This window comes from Bos indicus, chromosome 11 (genome assembly GCF_029378745.1).
Source record: "Bos indicus isolate NIAB-ARS_2022 breed Sahiwal x Tharparkar chromosome 11, NIAB-ARS_B.indTharparkar_mat_pri_1.0, whole genome shotgun sequence".
Taxonomy (NCBI): domain Eukaryota; kingdom Metazoa; phylum Chordata; class Mammalia; order Artiodactyla; family Bovidae; genus Bos; species Bos indicus.
In genome coordinates this window covers 74907476-74930712 of record NC_091770.1, presented here as the reverse complement: position 1 = coordinate 74930712, position 23237 = coordinate 74907476, and the positions used below count along the sequence as shown (strand labels likewise).

Sequence of the window (23237 nt, the reverse complement as noted above, 5' to 3'; positions counted from 1 at the left end):
TAACAAGATATATCAATATTACACAACAATGCATAGCGTACAGCAAAGGCATTTTTCCAAATGAAGGAATACTCAGAAATGTCAATGGAACAAAAATTATTCCGAATTATATAATATAGACCTCTAAAGTCAAAAATCACCCATCCAGCAATATACTATATATATATATATACACACACACACACACACACATATATATATATATAGTTTGTATATGTTTTTCTTTCCTCCCACCTGAACTTTGTAGCATTTATTTCATAAAGGTGCTTTACAAACCTTCTTCTTCACCCTCAGTAGAGACTTCATGATGATTTTGTATACCATAACTATTTCTTCTCAGTGACTTTCTTCGCCTTTTCACTCTTGAATACATATCCATGTTTTCCTTTTAAAGAGAGAAATCTGTCAAATATTAACATGAAATTTATTCCCAGCCATCAGTATCACTAGCCCAATGGGACATGCCCACTTGATAAAATTTACTGAGGATCTATTTGCAAGGCACAGATCAATGAAAATGGACCTTACTGAATTTAATAAATGTATGAAACAAGAAGAAAAATAAAACTCATAAGATACTTGAAAATTGGGCAGGGAGAGGGGAAATGTGCCTAGGGGAGTGAGGGAGGAAGCACTTGAAATGAGCCTTGAAACAAAGATAGAACTGCATTAAGTCCTCAACCAGAAGTATTAACAAGAGTAAAAGATAGGAAAGTAAGAATGATGTGTTTGTATTTGGACAATGATGTGTGAGAAGATAAAGTTTGAAACCACATTATGCCAGTTGAGGTGATTTGGGGTTTTTTTCATTTATTTATTTTTAATTGGAGAATAATTGCTTTACAATGTTGTACTGGTTTCTGCCATACATCAACATGAATCAGCCATAGGTATACATATATCCCCTTCCTCCTGAGCCTTCCTCCTACTCCGTCCCACCCCTCTAGGTCGTCACAGAGCGCTGGGTTTGAGGTCCCTGTGTCATATAGCAAATTCCCACTGGCTATCTAAGGTGATTTTAATTAATTCAGCACACATTAAAAAACCATTAAAGGGACTTCCCTGGTGGTTCAGTGGTTAAGACTCCATACTCCTAATGCAAGGGATATAGGTTCAATCCCTGGTTGGGGAACTAAGATCTCACATGCCACAAAGTGCAGCAAAAAAAAAAAACCTTAATAGTTAACAACAGAATCAGAGTTGTACTTTAAGATGTTGTTGTTTAGTCACTAAGCTGCATCCAACTCTTTAGCCACCACATGGACTGTAGCCCACCAGGCTCCTCTGTCCATGGGATTTCTCAATCAAGAATCTGGAGTAGGTTGCCATTTCCTTCTCCAGGAGATCTCTCTGGCAAAAGGGTAGAGGGTCTTTTGAGGAAGCTTGTGGCAAGCAAGGTATGGATAAAAGAAAAAAGAAAACAATAAAATCTCAGATTAAATTGGAAACAAAAAAGGAACAATTCTGTTAATTCAAGAAAATCCAAATGCTGCTCTCTTTGAATTCCTCGATCAAAATAAAAACTACTTGCAACGGTTGTTGTTGTTGCTGTTGTTGTTGTGTTAGCCGCTCAGTCATGTCCGACTCTTTGCAACCCCATGAACTGTAGCCCACCAGGCTCCTCTGTCCATGGGATTTCCCAGGCAAGAATACTGGAGTGGGTTACCATTTCCTCCTCCAGGAGATCTTCCTGACCCAGATATCAAACCTCGGTCTCCCATATTGCAGGCAGATTCTTTACCCTTTGAGCCACCAGGGACAGTTGTTAAGATTAACATACTCACAAATTCTGTATCTGTCCACATTCGAAGCCGTTCTACTTCTCCTGATCGACGATTCCGTCTAATGTTTATGTTGTCCATTTCCTGTAGTACAGCTTCAGCAGTACTACAATTACATAATAAAACTAGGGTTTAGACAATTGCAGGATCAAACTGTATATCATACAGGTAAAAGAGCTCATCATCAAAGAATAATTAAGCCATCTAATTTCTAACTGTACCTAATATCCCAGTTAATATCTTCTTCTGAACTAGCATCCATTAGAAGATACTGCCTCAAAAACAGAAGGAAACAGGGAATGCCCTGGCAGTCCAGTGGTTAGGACTCAGTGATTTCACTGCTGGGGTCTGGGTTCAAACCCTGGTCAGGGAACTAAGATCCCACAAGCCATGCAGCATGGCCAAAAAAGAAAAGAAAGACAGAAACAGAACATCTTCTGTCATGATATATTAAAATAAAACTTACAAATAGAAGACCTTTGTTTACTCAGCTTCAAATATTTAAATTCATAATACTACTACAAATAACTGACTATCAGATCCATGGTACAAAAAAAAAAAAAAACTAATTCGAATCTTTTTATTTGAAGATGGTGTTAAAAATTGTATAGAATAAAGAATTTGTAAAAAGTTTAAAGCCAGCATAAGGTTAACTGAACTGATACTTTTTTTTTTAATTTACTTATTTTTAATTGAAGGATAATTGCTTTACAATATTGTGCTGGTTTCTGCCATACATCAACATAAATCAGCCATAGGTATACCTATGTCCCCTTCCTCTTAAACCTCTCCCACCTCCCACTCCAAGGGCAGATATATTTAGAAATTAGAGGAAACTGACATCCACAAAATACATACTGACATTGACATTTTAAACACACACGGCACTTACTATGTGTTCAGATACTGATCTAGGTGCTTAACAAATAATAACTAATACTCAAATTTGACGCTACCACAATAAAATATAATTTCCTCTCCTTTCAAATAGGAATTACAGTCATCTCCCTTCTCCAGGCTATTACAAGGATTAAGTAGGAATGATTATTATTTGAGAAGAATACAGTTTCATTGCACGTAGATGCTGAGGGAGGAGTCAGCTAGGCTATATCCAACATGTGCAGTCTCAAAAGACTTTCAATTCAGAATCTTGACTAAGTAAAACTATACCTATTATATATCAGTAATGGAACTTAATGTTTCTTGAAAACTGTCAAAACATAAATGTTAAAAGAGCAAATATTAAAGGACTATACTAGTGAAGTTAAAATAAAATTATTTTTTGTATTATCTAAGTATGCACAAGAGCTTAAAAAGTATGAGGGAAAAAAATATGCTATCACATAAATTGCATTAAATCTAGTAAAGTGACTAGAGCTAACCAAGGTTAATTCAAATTAAGTTTTTAAATAATTGTACTGATTGCTAAGTCAGTGCCTAAGTTACTTTTTAAAACACAACTGGCTTAAAAAAAAAAAACAATTACATGAAACTGCTTACTGCAAAAACATTCATACCTATTTACCAGTTGATCAAATAACAAACTCTGGTTCACACTTTCAAATCTGTTTTTCCTGGAACGACAGCTTTTTCTGACTTCCATGTCACCATTTATACAAGAAAGTTCCCCATCTCCTTTCTTTTCCCCTCGATGGGGATGGCTTCGAAGGGCTACAAGAAGAGAGAAATTTCCATTTCAAAGTACAGAGTATAAAAAGAAAGAAAAAAATCAAAAATTACTTTAAAAAGACTATAAGGAGCTTACTATAACCTCTTAAATGACTTTAATATCCAATAATGTAAAATTTCTAAAACTGTTTACAATCTGCCATGATAACTTAAATTATTTCAATTGTACTAATTTCTCAATGTTTAACAATTATATACATATTTACCATGACTGTAATCCAGTCACTTCCAACTGTATGCTGAGCATACTAGTAAATTACACTATTTTACCCCACTTTAGAACTCTAACAACATTATAAGTATTTCAATACTAACCAGTTTCATAACAGAATACTCACATAAGCTACTATGTCCGTTTGGTAATGTAGCACCAGGCTGAGAAGTTAACCTAGAACACAATTATATTTAATATGCAAACACATCAACATTCATTTAAAGAAACAAAAATGCAATACTGGTGGAATCACGTTAATCTTTAAATGTCACTAATGCAATATTACTTTTTTAAAAGGAAAGAAAACATTTTTTTACCTTAAGATTGATAATATACAAATTAATAAAATACATTAGTGAAAAGTCATTTCATTACTTCAAGAAAAGCTTTAATAACAAGTTATAAACTGAACTCACTCTGTCTTCAACTCTATAAATTAAAATCCAATGGAAAGGCTTAAGCTCTGTATGTACCGTAAAGTTAACTAATGCCATAAATAGCAATGGTCACAGATTTTTACTACTTGTTTCCATTGACAACCTAAGATTCAAACAAAGTTATTCAAGCAATAAATTGTAAGAAGAAAAAAGTACTTGAATACCAACAAGGTTTAATAATTTCTTCAAAGTATTATATTACACATTCTAAACTAATACATGAAAACTTAGTTAATCTCTCAAAAGTCATTGTACCACTCTCCCTTTTGGTGGAGGGACAGAAATGTTCAGTCACTAGAAAGATACTTAAAGTGTCATCAAAATATGAAAATTTATGGAAGAAAGTTGCAGTATACCTTACTATAATTAAAATTCAAAAACAAAAACTAAAAATTGTTACATAATAAAAGAGCTGTCAACATAAACTTATTTTTTTTAAATACCCAACAATTATTATTTCCAAATATTAAAAAGGGGAGAGAGACGACATTCAAAAAATAGTATATATGACTTTCTTCTGCTTATCTATGTGGTTTGCACAACATTTTTTAACTAAAATATTCTAACATTTTTGGTTACTCTAGCATGCTTTATGTTAATTATATATATTAATGTCATAAATATTAATTATAAATGTCCCTGTCTAGTAAAAGTCACAGACAGAATGACCACATGATATAAACAAAAACTATTACGTACCTTCCGACTATCAAGAACACAAAAACAAAAAAGTCCATCCCTCCTTTCCCCAGGAAAACAACACAACCATCTTGTTCTAAAATACTACTTCTTGGAAAGTATTTCATTTTTAGAATCTTTATTATACAATTCTCGTGGTTTATGAGCTTGACTATAAAGTAGTAAAATTGATGTTATTAGGTTATTCCTTAACACATTATACATGTGGAATTTCCTAGAATCATTCTTAAAATCCACTTAAAACCACATAGAAAAAGCATAAATACATTTTGGCTTTGGACCCAACATAATATTAACTCAGGGACATCAGTTAATTCACAATTCTTGGCTTCAAATGAATTTTAGCTGTATGTAAGACCAAATGGTTGGAATTTCACATAAATTATTCAAAAGAAAAGATGCTAACCCTAAAATCATTCTACATAAGAAATCTAAAACTCCGTTGAAAAAATAACATCACTAGGATGAAAGCACAGTAACAATTTTTGTTCCTCTAAAGAAGACAGTGCTTACTTGCTTTTATTTCATTGCTAATGAAAGATCTGATTTAAGGTGGGCGAAAAAAGAAAACTTCTTCAATCAATCCCATTAACTTACAATCATAGCTTATTGTCATCACTGTACCATTATCATTTCTCTTTATAAAAAGGAGAAAGAAAAAAAAAGGAGATAGAATATGAAATACTCGGATGTAAAAAGATAATATTGGTATTTCAAGGGTTGGTCTGCCTATACAATTATATAGGTGCTTAAAAAGTCTCTTGAATCAATGTTCCCCAAAATTAATCACTTAAAATGTAACCATGCATTGGAGAAGGAAATGGCAACCCACTCCAGTGTTCTTGTCTGGGAAATCCCATGGACAGAGGAACCGGGCAGGCTACAGTCCTTGGGATCACAAAGAGTCAGACATGACTTAGTAACTAAACATTGTGTCAAAATGATATCCTTGTGAACCAAGGAATTTAAGACATACCTAGTATTTACAAATCTTTAAATGAATTGCTTATTTAATAAAATTATGAGTAGATTTATGCTTAATATCATTTCAAAAGGATTGAATTATTTTACCCTGAGAAATCATTGATGATTTAATCTGAAAACCCTTGTGCATTGATTATATCTACTTATATATTCAAAGCAGTCATTTCTCTTCAATAATTTTATAATATCTCTTGAGTGAGATAAAAAATTAAAAAATAAAAGTTTTCAGCAATCCCCCCCCAAAAAAAATGTAACCATGCAGGTTCATTGATTAAATGAATCCTCTAATAAATCCTTTATGATTATGAAGTCCCCTTTGTTTATTTTTAAAATGGGGAATAAGTGGGGGATATTTTCCTTTATCTCTGTACCCTAAATTTTTTAAATGGAGACACTATCACTGCATTCAGTAATTATTACATTAAAAGTTTCTACATCTTTAATTATGTGGAACAAGCTACCAGTTCAATACCAGACTCAAAAATCATTACTTATTCACCCACATAAACCCAAGGCATTCAATGATTTATGAGAATTTTAGACCTCAATGCAGCAAAAGCATTCATTTGGAAAAACTTTAACCACTACCTGCCTTCAATTCTAATAAGCCTCAGCAGTGGTGATTACACTTCTGCCTAACCTCACTACTCCCTCATCATTTGACCACAAAACAAAATTTTCACACATATTATACTTTAGTGCACAGTTAGGCTTATCAAAGATTTAATTTCGTGTGTTTCTCAGAGTATGTCTATTATTCCACAGACATCAAATGCATGCCATGAGAATTCTCCATGTTGACTCTCCCAACCACCTACTCCCCAACACACAGCCTCCAAATTAGATAAATATCCAGTGGCTAAATAAATGTCAACTGACAAAAGTCAATGAAATGGGATTCTGAACTCAAAATATTTGTAAGCTGCAACAGCTATCTAGGTTAGCAAGTATATTTATGAATTTCTACATATAAGCTAAAGAAGAAAAGATGTAATACAGTAGTAAAGATTTTTACCAAGAAAATCCTCATTTTACAAAAATATTATCAATCACTGTAACTATATTGATAAACTTGGGACTTTAAATATATAAACCCAGATTCCTCCCCCCCAAAAAACTTATAATCTATCTCAAATCATTTATGAAGATATCAAAGTTCTAGTTCCATTTTAATCTCTATTTTCATCCAATCTCTAAAAGTTATTCCTAAATGTTATTTTACCAATCAACAGTAGTTTCTTTAAAGAATTTAATGGTTGTTAAAGTCCTTTAAGATTCATCATTTTTCATAGCTAATACTAATTTTTATCTTTATTCAATTTTCCTCCAAATGAACTGCATTTTAAAAAAATCATTTTCCTGAAAGAACTTCAGTCATTTTACCTTAGATGCGCTCAGGACTTTAGATTACCAAAATAAAGGAATTAGGATTCTCAGGTTCATGACATAAAAACTAATATAAGCACTCATATAAATCCTGATTTTTCTATTTATATTATCTCAAAATCTAAAATATTTTTAACTACAAGTTTCCCAGAAATTCAATTCTGTTGAATCTGACAGACCAAATGGCATTTTCTTTTCAGGTCATCTGAAATACTAAAAGACTCTAGCAGTGTCTTTTCACATTCACATAACCCAAAAACTTTTAAAATTATGTGAATTGCTAAACATTATTCTCCTGTCAAAACAGAAGCAGTAAATTCTATTAGCATTCATTATTTCTTAAGTTTCTTATTCAAAATGTACTGAAAGTTTTTTTAAAGGATAAGGTATCTAAATGGAAGCAAAACTCTTTTTTTACATGAAAGACATGATTAAGATTAATTTATACAGATCTCTGAGTGGATAAGGTGTGAAAAATCTATTGTACTAGAGAGGCTCATACTTGAGTTACACTGTTAAAATTATCTTACAATTAAAAGCCAAACTTTTAACAGTAAAAGAATACTTTTTAGAAACATTTGTTAGAAAAAGAAGCCTGATTCACTCATCTAATAAACACAGGATACAGATTACATCCTATAAATCAAGTGTATAAGTATAATTAAAGGAAAGTACTTATTTTAAGTGACATCATTATAGTGATCTGGATCTGTTTCATCTCACAGATGAATGAGTATGGGAAAGGTGGGAAAGTTAAAAAAAAAAAAATCAATAGATGATTCACATAATTTTCAACTTAGCTCTCAGACAATGCAAAATTAAAACTTTTAAATAAAATGGTACATATTAAATTAGGCACAGACTCTTTAGAGACTAGTAAATGTATAATGCCTATCAAAATCTATGTAACTCCAAAGATTATTTTCATTAAAGACTAATAGCAGTGTCCAGAATTTACCTACAGACATAAAATAAAAATACTGTCAAAAAGGAATTTCCTTTTACTTTTGTTTGCAATTGGCATATCATCAGCACTTTTACATTAAAGACTTTGGAAAAAAGAGAAGCTAAGGATTCTAAGCTGAAAATTTAAATCTCTTCTGAGTGTATATACAGCTATCCTATCTACATTAAATTAGTACCACTTACTTTGGTGAGTAAAATTATGTTCATAATACATATCAAAACAGACACAGAGAAAATTTAAGTTGAAAACAATCAGATACATGAAAAGATTTATTAGAAATTAATTTAGATTTTATTACATTTTAGCATACCAATTCAAGTGGAATATTTAATAATTTTAGGAAGAAGAGATTTTATTTTATTTTTAAATAAAAAATATACTTCTAACCATTGTTTTTATTTAAATTTTCAGAAGTATAAACATGTATGCACATTCAAGACCTATCAAAATTCTTAATGTTTTAAGTAATAATAGTTTCCATTACATACTAAATGTATTTTTGGTATATTTAGAGAAAATAAAATTACATACAAAAATTATAAAATAAGCTTAATACAATTTATAAGTATTCCTAGACAGGTGGTTTTACAATTTAAGAAAATTAGCATTAATATCAGCCCTGAATCCCATCAAAAAAATTATGAAAAAACAATGGGTGAGTTCTCCCTTCTCACCTGGCCTGTCCACTTGATATATTCCATTCTTCTCGCTGACCAGTAGTTCGTGATTTTGATTTGTCTTTGCAAACAGAGTCAGGTTGTTTCAAAGTGCGTTTGGCTGGAGGAGACACATGGCTATCACTTAAACTACCATCAGCTTCAGCTTTCTGAAAGAAAAAGTTTAAAATGCATTTCTTATTAAAATTCATAGAATTCTTAAATTCCTGGATAGTGTTTATTCAACCAAAAACTATCTACTGAAGGAATCCCTCTACAAGTGTAGCAAAATGTAATCATCTGTAAATACAAAAACAAAAAAGTTAGATAAATTTACGCTCCAAAAAGTACATTTATTTTTATTTTAAAATAATTTCAAGACTACAGAAAATATGTGTAGATATTATCTAAATACTCCAGTGTGTAACTTACAAGAAAATTCTGCTACATTAGCATCATTCAATCCTCCCAATTAGGAAATCATCATTGATGTAACATAAAGCTAATTTGCAGATACATTCAAATGTTATCAAATGTCCCAACATGATCTCTCTTTCCTTTCTGATTCAGAATTATATCCAGGAACATATACTGTATGTAGTTATCAGACCTCCTCTGCCTCCTATCTGGAACAGTCCCCTCAGTTCCTCATTTTCATGCCCTTGACTATAAAGAATATAAGCTTTTTAATTCTCTGGAATGACCATCAGTCTGGGTCTACCTGATGTTCCTTGTAACCCAATTCAGGCCATAACATCCATGGAAGAATATACAGACATGATACTATGCATATTGTACCTACCCATCATTAAGAATAACCTTGATCACCTTATCAAGTTGGTGTCTGCCAGGTTTTCCCACTATAAAGTCACTATTTTTCCCTTTGTATTTGATTAGCTTATGTGAAATCATTCTTAAAATTAACCAATACTCTGTTCTTCATCAAACTCACTAGCCACAGCATTCTATGACTATTACTGGCCTTTATCCAATACCATCATGGTGGTAATTATCTAATCCAATCACTCCTATATAGTTTAGTTGGCATCCTAGTAGGGGCTTCCCTGGTGGCTCAGAGGTTAAAGCGTCTGCCTGCAATGAAAGAGACCCGGGTTCACCCTCCTTACTCAATTCATTCACTCATTTCCTAACTGGGAGGAAAGAAAAAAGCAAGATTTCCTCAAGTTTGTTCAGTAAGTTAATAGAAATTGCTAGGAGAAACAAAGGAAAGCTCATAGTCAAATACATTTCAGAAAACAATGAGGTCCAAGGTTTTTTGCTTCAGGACTTGTAAGAGTCTTTAGTATGTTAACATGCAGGGACTTCCCTGACAGTCCAATGGTTAAGACTCTACTTTCAATGCAAGGGGCGCAAGTTCCATCCCTGGTAGAGGAACTAAGATCCCACAGGCCATATGGTGATACAGAAAAAAAGTTAATATGCAATATAAATCTCCAAGTATGGATGACAGTATATAACAATTCACAAACTTATTTAATCAAGCTCTTTTTTTCATGGGGCATCTGTCAGTTCAGTTGCTTAGTCATGTCCGACTCAGACCCCATGGTCTGCAGCACACCAGGCTTCCTTGTCCATCAGCAACTGGAGTCATCTGTAGGTACTGAAGTTTCACAAATACACTCTGGGAATAAGTACTATGTACTTACTGAATTCAAGGAAAAATGGTAAAAGTATTTGAAGTTAAGCCATTTTTTAAATATGTGAGTTATTATATAACTGTGAATATTATATAACTAATGACTTTGAATATCATAAGTCATATGAGTTTATATGTTTATTTACTAGTCATTCTCTCATATTCTACAGGCTTTTTACAGCTTCATTCAGGAGTATCTCTCAAAGTGTTGTCCACATACTAACTGAATCAGAAAGCACCTGATCTGTCATTAAGAAACATAACCTGCCAAACTAGAACCTTGGGTGGAGGTGGGACATTTTCAATGAGAGCCTCCAAAGGATTCTTAGCACACAGAAGTCTGAGGACCTCTGGCATATAAAAGATTTAAGTATAGCATGATGCACATCATCTTAAATGCTGTACTATATTACTCCTACAGTGAAAAGACTTCAATCATGACTCGGCTTATAAACAGCATTACAAAGGCTTCCTTCCCTCCAAAGAACTCTAGGGATTTAAGTAAAGCAAAAAGCAGATGCAAAAAAACAAGATGCAAATACTACAGAATAATTACTTCAACATCATCTAATTAACTTCAAGCTTTGAGAAAGCTTTACCTACAAACCTGATACCAACAGTTCACCTTTAATAGGATGATCATAATGCTCAACTTTAACTTCTTCAAAGCATTTTACTAGTTAATTATAACCTAACCCTTTGAGGGAAGGCGTTGCTAGTTTCAGGATAAAAATATTTAGGAGAGATTATGCAATCTACCCACAGTCATTTAGCAATATGTGTCAGAGTGGTTACAATCCATGAGCAGGAAAGGCATTTCAAACAAAGGGAATAATTTCATTTAACAAACATTTGTTGAGGACCTACTGTGCACATAAGACATGGGGGGAGGACTAGGTAATGGTTTTAAAAAAAAAAGACTAAAATCTTCTTAACCCTTTTACACAATCTATTGAATTGACAGCTACAGTAACAATATATAGCAAATGATAGTTAAGTACTATAATAGGAATGGGATTCCCTGGTGGATCAGATGGTAAAGAATCTAGAAATACACAATTCTCTGAAAGCAAAAAATGGTAACTGCCAGCTGAGATGAAGGAAGACATCATAAACCATGTGGACTTTATTTTATAACAATAATGGAACACCTAGAATTGTCAGAGGAACATGATTCAATGATGTGATACATTCCAAGAGAGGTATAATAGTAATAATGTCAAATCGTACAAAAAATACAATAAAAAGTTGTCCTTCCCACCTAAGTGACTTTTTTGCTAAACTCTAACCTTCTAAAATAGGTAGAAAAGTTTTCCAATTTGTAAAAGTGAATTTCCTGAGTTTCTTAAACCATACTCATCAGCTACCACAAATATTAAACACTATTCTACCATAAATCTCCTAAAATTAGGTAAAAGAACTTGAGAATAATGAAACAGAAGAATTTTATGCTGCCCTGGTTGTCAGGGAAGGCTTCCTGCCCAGATTAGAATTTGTTCAGAAATCTAGAACCTGGACTTAAAAAACAAAAAGAATGTACCCAAGCACAGCATTAAAAAATGAAAAATTCGAGGCAGTAAGTGAATTAGTAAATCAAGAGATTGATTCAAGTCCTGATGATGGATTCACACAGCATTATAAATGTAGAAAATAAGAAATATTAAATGTAAAGACAGAGTGGGCATAAAAAGTGGTTGCTGTGTTTTAGGAGCTATGGAGGAAGGTGGAGGGATGTGGGGGGAGGTAAGTAGTGTGCAGATGTTGATGGGAGAAATGTAACAGTTAATTATGATTTTGAAAGTTAGGTTTAGAATCCTAGCCAGAAATCTAGGGAGATGTCTATCAGATTGTGGGAAACACAATTCTGAGACAGAGTGATGTGAGGACTAGAGATAAATATGAAATTGTACTAAAAGGGTCATAGGTAACATACAGAGTGAAAAAACAAGAGAACAAAAGTAAAAAAAAAAAAAAAACTTTTAAAAATGCCTACATTACAGAGATGGAGCAGAAAGGATCTCACATAAACTAGAGAAAAACACAGTGTCTCACTCAAACAAGGGGAGTAGAAGTTTGGTTATAAAAAGATCAGATGGGATAAAAGCTGGTAAATGTGTGGATTGTTAATTAGGAGGTCACTGTAACTTATTTTTTTCCACTGTAACTTCTGACAGTGGTGAGAATGTACAGGTGATAAACCACAAAGCTACTCTTGAAAGTGTCAGAATTAAGAAAATAAGACAATAGTCTTAAACAGGTTACAAAGTCAAAGAAGTCAGTGACGAAATTTTTTTTTTTTTTAAAGAGACCTGGATTCTTGTAAATACAAGAAAAGGGACCCACAGAAGAGAATAAGCTATAATAAAAATTTAAAGAGGGGAATTCCCTGGTGGTCCAGTGGTAAAGACTTGGTGCTCTCACTGCTGGGGTCCATCCCTGATTGGGGAACTCAGTTTAGTTCAGTCGCTCAGTCGTGTCTTTTGAACTGTGGTGTTGGAGAAGACTCTTTGCGACCCCATGGACGGCAGCACGCCAGGCTTCTCTGTCCCTCGCCAACTCCCGGGAGTTTACTCAAACTCATGTCCATTGAGTCAGTGATGCCATCCAACCATCTCATCCTCTGTTGTCCCCTTCTCCTGCCTTCAATCTTTCCCAGCATCAGGGTCTTTTCAACTAAGTCAGTTCTTCACATCAGATGGCCAAAGTATTGGAGTTCCAGCTTCAGCATCAGTCCTTCCAATGAATATTCAGGACTGATTTCCTTTAGGATGGACTGGTTGGATCTCCTTGCAGTCCAAGGGACTCTGAAGAGTCTTCTCTGACACCACAGTTCAAAAGCAAAAACTAAGATCCCACAAACCATACAGCAAGCCCCTTCCCCTCAAAAAAGAGCAAGATAGCTGATGAGGAAAAGATCCTCAAAGAGAAAAGAAAAAACAGAATAGGAACAGCCCTTGTTAGAAAGTATATTGGTGCCATCAACCTGTTCCAGTTTTCTTTGTAAGACAGCTTTTTCTTCCACCTTTTGAAAAAATGGGTACTCCTGTTTTCATGAGAAAGCTTTAAAGGGCAATTTCTTTTTCTTTCATTTGTAAAAAGAATTCACAGAGGCAGCAGTTACCATGACTTCAGAAAACAAAACTCACACTGCTATTTATTTTCTTAGAGCCAATACTAGTCTACAAAGTCCTAAAACTTCAGGCACACAAAATATCCTAAAATTTCCTCAAATATCCCAAGAGCAACAGCTTACTAGTTTAATATTTCTAAACAATCATCATGAAAGACTATAGAAAGAAGGAAAAAATATAGAAGTGAGCTGAGGAGTCATAAAAAGATAAAAATAGTTTATATCTCTCACAGTTTAAACAGCAATTTTCTTCCTGGAAGATAATATCTTTTTATCTGAAAATATTACATGACTTAAAATGACAAAGAGACAATGGGCAGACTACAGCATGCCGCAGACTTAAAAGAGAGAACAGTCTCCTATTGCAGCACTACCACTGTCACTCAAAAACTACTACTTACTTCATGTGCTGTGCTCAGTCACTCAGTCTGACTCTTTGCAACCCCACGGACTGTAGCGCGCCAGGCTCCTCTGTCCATGGAGTTCTCCAGGAAGAATATTGGAGTGGGTTGCCATTTCCTTCTCCAGGGGATCTTCCCAACCCAAGGAGTGAACCCAGGTCTCCCACATTGCAGACGGATTCTTTACCATCTGAGCCACCAGGGCATAAGATTGATAAAACCAGGTTGAGGAAATATTCGGTTGGCCAAAAAGTTTCTTCGGTTTTTAAGTGACAGACACATTTTTCACTTTCACTTTTCACTTTATTGAACAATGTATTCACCATTTTGTTCCATTACCTTCTATTACTTTTCAGGCAACTTCATAATTCCACCTTCCCAAAACTTTTTATCTTACTGAGCAGAGAACTGTTCTAGGTACCTTTTATAGTCTTTTGAAATTTTTCCATTAAGAGAATTTTTGTAAAGACTGAAATAAGTGAAAATCTGAAGGTGCAATATCTGGTGAATATGGTGGATGAACCAGAACTTCCCAAGCAAGCTCTAACAGTTTTTGCCCGGTCATCAGAGTAACGTGCAGTCTCACTAAAGGTCTTCATGACAAAAGAATATGCATTTTCTGTTGACTAATTCCAGACAATTTTCATTGAGCACTACTTTTAGTTGCTCTAACTAGAAGCGGTACTTATTGGAATTAATTGTTTGGAATCTGCTCCTGCTCATGGTAGAGGATTCCCTTCCAATCCCACCATATACACATCACCTTCTTGGGATGAAGATCGGCCTTTGCTGTGGTAGGTGGTGGTTCATTTCACGTGCCCTACAATCTCTTCCATTCCACATTATTGTATGGTATCCACTTTTCACCACCCATCACATTTTTAAAATGGAACATTTTCATTACATTTAAGTAGAGAATTACATGCAGAAATGCAGTCAAGGTTTTTCCTGACTAACTTATGTGGAACCCAATCACCACAGCGATGAAGATAACCAAGCTGGTGAAAATGATTTTCAGCACTTGATTTGGATATTTTGAGTATGTAGGCTCTCTTCCACATAGTATAACATAAATTGTTCTCAACTAATATTTCCCTTTGATTGGCATCAACTTCAACTGGTCTACCCCACCACGAAGCATCGTCCAGTGAGAAATCTCTAGCATGCAAGCTTCCCAAACCACTTTTGACACATTCCATCTGTCAAAGCACTGACTCCATATGTTATACAAATGTTTTTGTGCATTTCAGTTGCAGTTTTACCTTTCTTGAAACAATAAAGCCTAATTTGCTGAAAATGTTGCTTTTTTCTTCCATCTTCAATATTATAATGGCTACACAAAAATTCAACAATTTTGTAAGTTTGTTTAATGAATGCTGATGTGACAGCTGTCACAATACAATCTAACAGAATTGTTTCAAATGGAGTTAAAGACAACTAAGTGCTACTAGGAAAAAACCAAACTATTTGACCAAGCACTACAAGTAACAAATGTCTACAACTGCAGCCTGACAGTGGATAGTCTCAAGTAAGGATACTTGCTTGACTTTGTAGTAGTAAGATAACTTCATAAGCTTATTATCTTCGGTGATCCATTCCTTCCACAAACAAAATTTACTAACACCTGTTACTGTGTTATCTTGTTCCCAGGTGGCACAAGTGGTAAAGAATCCACCTATCAATGCAGGAGACACAAGAGACACGGGTTTGATCCCTGGGTCAGGAAGATCCCCTGGAGGAGGAAATGGCAACCTACTCCAGTATTTCTTTGCTGGAAAATTCCACAGACAGAAGAGCCTGGTGGGTACAGTTCCTGGGGTCGGAAAGAGTTGGATATGACTGAGCACACATGTACATACATATTACTTTGCTAGATACTAAATATACTTGATGATTAAACAGTCTGTCCTTAAAGAAACTTAATTCCTAACTCCTTAAATTAGCCAGTAAAAAGTATATAAGATGCTTGCTCCTTGGAAGAAAAGCTATGACAAACCTAGACAGTATATTAAAAAGCATAAACATCACTTTGCTGACAAAGGTCCATATAGTCAAAGCTATGTTTTTTCCAGTAGTCATGTACAGATGTGAGAGTTAGACCAGCAAGAAGCCTGAGCACGGAAGAATTGATGCTCTCAAACTGTGGTGCCAGAGAACACTCTTCAGAGTCCCTTGGACTGCAAGGAGATCAAACCAGTCAATCCTAAAGGAAATCAACCCTGAATATATTCATTGAAAGGACTGACGCCGAAGCTAAAGCTCCAACACTTTAGCCACCCGATGCGAAGAGCCAACTCACTAGAAAAGACCCCGATGCTGGAAAAGACTGAGGGCAAGAGCAGAAGAGGGCGACAGAGGGTGAGATGGTTAGATGGCATCACTGACTCACAGGACATGAGTCTGAGCAAACTCCAGGAGATAGTGAAGGGGACAGGGAAGCCTGGTATGCTGCAGTCCACGGGGTTGCAGAGTTGGACTTGACTTAACAACTGAACAACAGCAACAATTGCCAAAAATGTTGCTTTTTCCCTTCCATCTTCAATATTAAAATAGCTACACAAAAATTCACCAATTTAGTAAGCTTTTTCTTTAAAGCACAGCTGATGTGACACTTGTCATGCTACAATCTAACAAAATTGTTTCAAATGGAGTTAAAGATAACTAAGTGCTACTAAGAAAAAAACAAACAATTTGGCCAACCACTAAAAGTAACAAATGTGTACAGTTAGTTACAGCCTAACAGTGGATACAGTCTCAAGTAAGGATACTTGCTTGGCTTTGTAGTATTAACATAACTTCATAAATTTATTATCTTCAGTCACTCTTTCCTTCCACAAACAAAATTTATTAACATCTATTACTGTGTTAGATATAAACATACTTGATGATTAAACAGTCTGCCCTTCAAGAAACTTAACCCCTAACTCCTTTCATCAGCCAGTAAAAGGTACAAAAACTTAAGTGCGGAGAGTTTTGGGGAGTGGGGTGCATATTGCTTTAGCCTATTTATAGAACAATTTGGCAAAAACTATAAAAGCTTAAAGTATAATATACCTCTGACTCAATATTTCCACTTTGCCTAAAAGAAAAAGGTCATTTTATGTGACATTATTTATAATATTAAAAACATGGAGAAAACCTACCTGTGTATCAACAGGGAAAAGTTCAAGAAGTGAGGTGTAAAGATACAACAAAATGTTAAAAAGCTAGCAAGGACAGATATGAAAGAATATACATGATACATAGTTAAAGAGAAAAAATAATTATCATAAGTAGTATAAATAACCCATACTTACATGTGCAATGGTCTGGAAAGATATACACCAGCTTTAACAGTGGTTATCCCTGGGAAGAATGAACTAAAGGAATCATGGAAGTGGGGAAAGTCCTTTCATTTTTTTCTGTGCATTTCCATATTATTTGAAATACTGATTTCATGACTTTAAATAAGAGTCTTGTGTGCTCCTTTCCCTTCAGTGTCTGGCATATCAAGTCACTCAATAGATACTAAAAATTAAAGAAACTTCCATTTCCAGTTGAACTGTTGCTTTTAAAATCATATGGCCTTAGGCAACTATCACTTCTCAATTCTCCCATCTAATAAACTTGGAGACTTAATTAGAAGAATAAAAACTAAAACATGAAAATTAAGTTACATTTTTTAATTCATTTCAAATACTTCCAAAAATTTTCATACAGAAACTACCCTGCACCAGTTTCTCTCATGTTTGTACATATCTCTCAAAGACGTTTCCCCTGTTTCTATATACATATTTAAAATTATTACAATGTGACACTGATTAAGAAACTACAGTGTGCTGGGGCTTGATTTTGTTTTTTAAAATTGGATTCCCTTAACTTGCACAATCAAGTATACAACTGCAACACCCACCCTAAGTGTGAGCACTGAAGTATATTTTAGATAAAGGATGCTAGTAAGCTATAAGGGAAATGAATTTTCATCAAGCAACTTCAAGGTCCCTAACAAGTGAGCCACTTAACAGAGGTACCAAAATGCTCAACAGAGGTCTGCAACAAGAAGCACCGAGTCTTATTTACTCAAATTGTTTTTGTTCAGTTGCCAAGCTGTGTCTGACTCTTTGCGACGCCATGGACTGTGGCATGACAGGCTTCCCTGTCCTTCACTATCTCCCAGTGAACTCATGTCCATTGAGTCAGAGATACCATCTAACCATCTCATCTTCTGTCGCCTCCTTCTCCTCCTGCCTTCAATCTTTCCCAGCATCATGGTCTTTTCCAGTGAGTCAACTCTTCACACTAGGTGCCCAAAGTATTGGAGCTTCAGCATCAGACTTTCCAATGAGTATTCAGGGTTGATTTCCTTTAGGATTGATTGGTTTGATCTCCTTGCAGTCCTAGGGACTCTCAAGAGTCTTCTCCAGCACTACACTTCAACTGGACTTCCCTGGTGGCTCAGACGGTAAAGTGTCTGCCTACAATGCGGGAGACCCAGCTTCAATCCCTGGGTTGGGAAGATCTCCTGGAGAAGGAAATGGCAACCCACTCCAGTATTCTTGCCTGGGAAATCCCTTGGACGGAGGAACCTGGTGGGCTACAGTCCAGGGGGTCACAAAGGGTCAGATATGACTGATCGATTTCACTTTCACTATTCAAAAGCATCAATTCTTTGGCACTCAGCCTTCTTTATGGTCCAACTTTCACATATCACAAGTCCCCAGACTTAGTCTTTTTATAGGGATTTTTTTCCCAAACCAGCTTTAAAATAGTAGGAAACAAAAATATTGCCAAAATATTATCTTCACATTATATGCCTGCTCCTCTCCCTACACCCACCCCCTGAAAATCAGGCAGCAAGCAATTACTGAAAAAAATCACTGTCTTGTATTTCATATCCCCACAGGCTACTGTTCATTCTTCTAATCTCAATACTAAACACTACAACTCCAGATAGTCTAGTAAAAATCTGCCTACATACAGTACTTTCTGACTGTACAATGGCAGCCTTCTTCACCTTTTCAGATATTTGTGAAAACTGAGTGAACAGCATCAAACAGTAGTGATAAATACAGATGAGACAGTAAGAAACAGATGTGTAAAAGACAACTTGACTTAAATATTACCCTATTACTAATGCCTTTTTGGCCTTCTACAGGTCACTTAACCTCTTCAGCAACTCAATTTCCTCAGCTGTAAAACAGGATACCATCACCTGCCTCATGGGGATTGCAGGGGTTGAATAAGACAGCATTCAACACCTGGTATGAGATGCTAAGCAAACCTTAGTTTACTCCTCTCCTTCTTATTAGAATTGGTGGCCCATTACCACCAAATGGGCCAAATTGTTGGGCAAATTGCAACATGTAATTACAGCAAAAGTGAAGACCACCAATATGAAAATAATTTCAAATGAAGCTACTTTCCATTCATTCATTCAAAAACTCTTTACTGGCAGTCCAGGGGTTAGGACTTAGTGCTTTCACTGCAGTGACCCAGGTCCAATCCCTGGTCAGGGAACTGAGATTCTGCAACCTGAGTGGTGGAGAGGGGAGAAGAGGAGACTATTTATTGAGCACTACATCTGGAAGGCATTGTTGCAGGCACTCAGGATATAGGTGTGACCACGACAATCTCTATCCTTAAAGAACATCAAAGAGTTCCACTCAAAACACTCAATGAGTAAAGGATCAGAACTCTTATCACACTGAGAATCCATGTCATCTGGCCCCTACCTTGAATTGATTTTTTCTGTTAACAATTTCTCATGTATATTCCACATGCATACTTAGAGCCATGAAGGTGGGGACTGTATTTTATTTACCCTCTATTCTCAGAGTTCAGTCCTCACACTTTTCACCCACTAGATTGGTTACTTATTATGCTATTCATTCATTCATTTAACAAGTATTTATTAAGCATCTTCTATATGTCAGATGATGTACTAGACCCTGGCAATACAGCAGTTGTGGGGAAAATGAAATATAGTGTCTGGTCCCAGGGAGCTTATAGACTACTCTAATAGAAAAGTCTAGGAGAGAAAGACTGTAACCAAAGGTATATATTCTACCTACAGATTAAACAATCTAAAAATGAAAATTTAAAAAATCTTATGCCAAAATACTTATAGCTCAAAAGCATCTGAAGTTTAGAATCTTATAGCATATACTTAAAATATCTAAAAGCTGAAACAAATCACGACCTATTAATTTTAACACAGCTTTTCTATTGTTTGACATAAGCCACTTACAACACTTGCCTCTCTAAAAATTGTCTAATGCATATTTAAATAAAGTTAGCACATTTTACATAGGGTTTTCCCCCTACCTTTGTACTTCCATAGAACTTTTTACTCAATGACTCATTTTTCACAAAATTCTCCCCCAGAACAGACACATAACAGAAACATAAAACATTCCTAATACAAGATCAAAAACCCAAATATCAAGAAACCACTCAGGAACGTACACAAATGAAACCTCATTATGTGTGTCCAAAAAGAAATGCCAAACACATAACTCAAAATAATGCGGCACTTTCCTAACGTGCAACCTTAAAGAGACAGGATCACTCCCCACTCAGGTGCAGACACTGGTTGGGCTCCTTACTTCTCATAACAAATGTTAATCCTACCACCTGTCCACTGAGCTTTCAGAGGTTACAGGTTTACCTATAATCAGTATTTAGAAGACATGCAATCAAGGGTGTATCCAAGGATGGTTAAAAAGATTATCTGCCAAATGACTTGAAGAACTAGTATGCATTCACTTCTACAAGTGTAAATTTCATCCATGACCTAAAAAACTGCAAGTCTATATATCTGGACTACAGAAATGGCCAACAAATGAATTTTTTTAAAGTTTCATTATCAGTTCAATCCTGGAGATAAGCCTATGAACTTTATAGCTGCTTTTAGTTCAAAACTGTGACAGGGGAAATTGTTTTACAACATTACGCAATACCACCTATATGGTGCTCCATGTGAATCTGACATAAGGAAAAATTTGCTCTACTCTGAGGAACTTGTATTCTTCTCTACTTATCTGAGAGTTATATATATGGTTATATTTCCCTCTCAGGCTTCTTTTCCATGTTTAACCCTCAACTTCCACCATGCAGCTTCTATTACACTGGCAAATGAATGAATGTTGAAAAAGAAAAAGTACAGAATGATAAAAGAGCCTATTAAAGAAGGCCTGAGAGATTTTTTCCTAAAAAATAAAAATCAAGCAGATTTACCTATAAAGTTACTCAAGATATGTATTTTGATTCTCTCAACCAAGATTCAAAAAGCACAAAAAAGTAGTGACAAGCCAAAAGTACCAACAAACAGGCCTAAAAGAGATTAAAAAAAAAACAAGGAGTTGAAAATTTTTTTTAACTGCTTTCCATTTCTGACTACAGCATGACTTTGCTGCAAGTGACTCTTAGCAAATAAATGCTAATTAACTGACCTAAAAGAGGTCAAGTTTTATACACGTTAAATAAGCAAACAAAGCCAAGTATATAGGAGAAATTATTACACAAAAACTGCAGAGCACAAGTCAACTTGACATTAAAATAGTGTACGCACAAAAAAAATCATTCCAATAACCTACAATAGGTATCATGTTTATTTCACTACCCTACACACACTTGGGGAAAAGGCAAAGCTATGACAGCTCATGGTCCTAAGGCTTTTCAGAGCAAATAAAATGTCTCTAGACACAGTGGATCAAATAGTCTAAAAATGAGAGAGGACAAATGGGGTGGGGGAGGGGGTGAAATCAGCATCACCTGTAAAGAACATCACACAAAAATAGAAAAGAGGGAATCTTTTCATTTCATATCATATCAAGAGGAATACATCTCTTACCACAAAAATAAGTCTCCTAAAGCAACAACACAAGCAACCCCATTTTCTACCAAGTAAGTCTTTATAGATATTAGCAAGTGTCTAAGACACACAGACATAAAGGGTGCCTTTTAAGTACACAAGAAAGGGTGAGTCAGGAATGCTAAATTCTTGCAACTGAAAACAAACTTGAAAGGAAGAGCTTACCAAACCCAAATCAACCCATTTCAGAAATATACAGCAAAAAAAAAAAAAGAAATATACAGCAAAGAAATCTACTGCATGCTTCATAAATATACAGTCTATAAACTTAAATTTAGAATTATAACTTATTCTCTTCTAAAGGACAATACAGGATTAGTAAATATCTTAAATTTCTCAGTGAAAGCAATTAGATCATTCCATCATCTACTCGGATCAGAATACAAATCTTCTTAAAGCAGAAAAAAAAAATTCAAAGTAAATATTCATTGGCCTGTTGTTCATGGTCTTTTAAAACCATTTTGAAAGGATCTTTGAAACAGTTTCATTAGTATCTCTCTGGAAAGAGCTCTAACATCTTTCATTCTTCTAGCAATTTAAAAGCTACCACATGTTCATTTCCACCTTAGATTATTGATTCCTTGCCTTTTAACATCTCCATAACAGCTGCTTGACAAATTACCTCACCTCATTCCTCAGGGGGGTAAGGACAGCATAATATCCATGAATTCAAAAATGGGACCACAAAATGATCAGTGACAGATGAGCTAATTGCTTTAGATTGAGACACTGCTCCAGAATAGACGAGGCATTCATAACATGATACAATTAAATGGTTACACTCTAAATATTTTATTTGTACTTAAGGGTACAGGGAAAACCTGTCTTCCTTTTATTTTAAAATAGATGTTAGCTTCAGAAAGTCTGTAAACTTGTATGTGTTTGGAATAATTTTGACAGAAAGTTGAGAATAATTATTCTGAATAGTATGCACAACTTTCAGACTTAGCTTTCTTATTTCAACCTAAGAGAGCGGTAAGACCCAAAATAGTCTACTCATAGGGCAATTTAAAAAATATTTTCCAGATTTTTAGCAAAGTAAAGGCCAAACATATTTTCAAAGATACAGCATATTTCAGAAAAGTAAAATAAAATGTGTCTATTGTATTTACCTTAGTTCATTCTGATTAGTGTCAGATACAGAAAAAAAGCATACACAAACATAATCTTGTAAACCCTTATATAAAATATTGCTTTCCTCCCCTAAGAATAACAAAATGGTGTGGATTTAAATGAGTTACTTTAAATGAACAATGTCCAGTCAAATTACTCTTAGAAAATTAGCCTCTCTCTAGACAGAAGCAACACTCTCTTTTCTAAGTTCATAACCAATCTCATAACACAACCTTACCGATTCCTTTAAAGTGATAAAACATACGTATTA

At 34.8% G+C, this 23237-nt stretch overlaps 1 protein-coding gene across 5 annotated transcripts in view; it reads right to left on the bottom strand.

Moving 5' to 3' along the window:
• Nucleotides 1-23237, bottom strand: part of ATAD2B (ATPase family AAA domain containing 2B) — a 122278-nt gene that overhangs the window by 97500 nt on the left and 1541 nt on the right. For all 5 annotated transcript variants that reach the window (XM_070799081.1, XM_070799080.1, XM_070799082.1 and 2 more), the window contains exons 2-6: nt 8832-8983; nt 3809-3858; nt 3299-3452; nt 1785-1887; nt 277-385 (exon numbers count right to left, since the gene is read on the bottom strand). In XM_070799081.1, coding sequence (XP_070655182.1) covers nt 277-385; nt 1785-1887; nt 3299-3452; nt 3809-3858; nt 8832-8983 — 568 coding nt within the window. The remainder of the gene's footprint in view (nt 1-276; nt 386-1784; nt 1888-3298; nt 3453-3808; nt 3859-8831; nt 8984-23237) is intronic.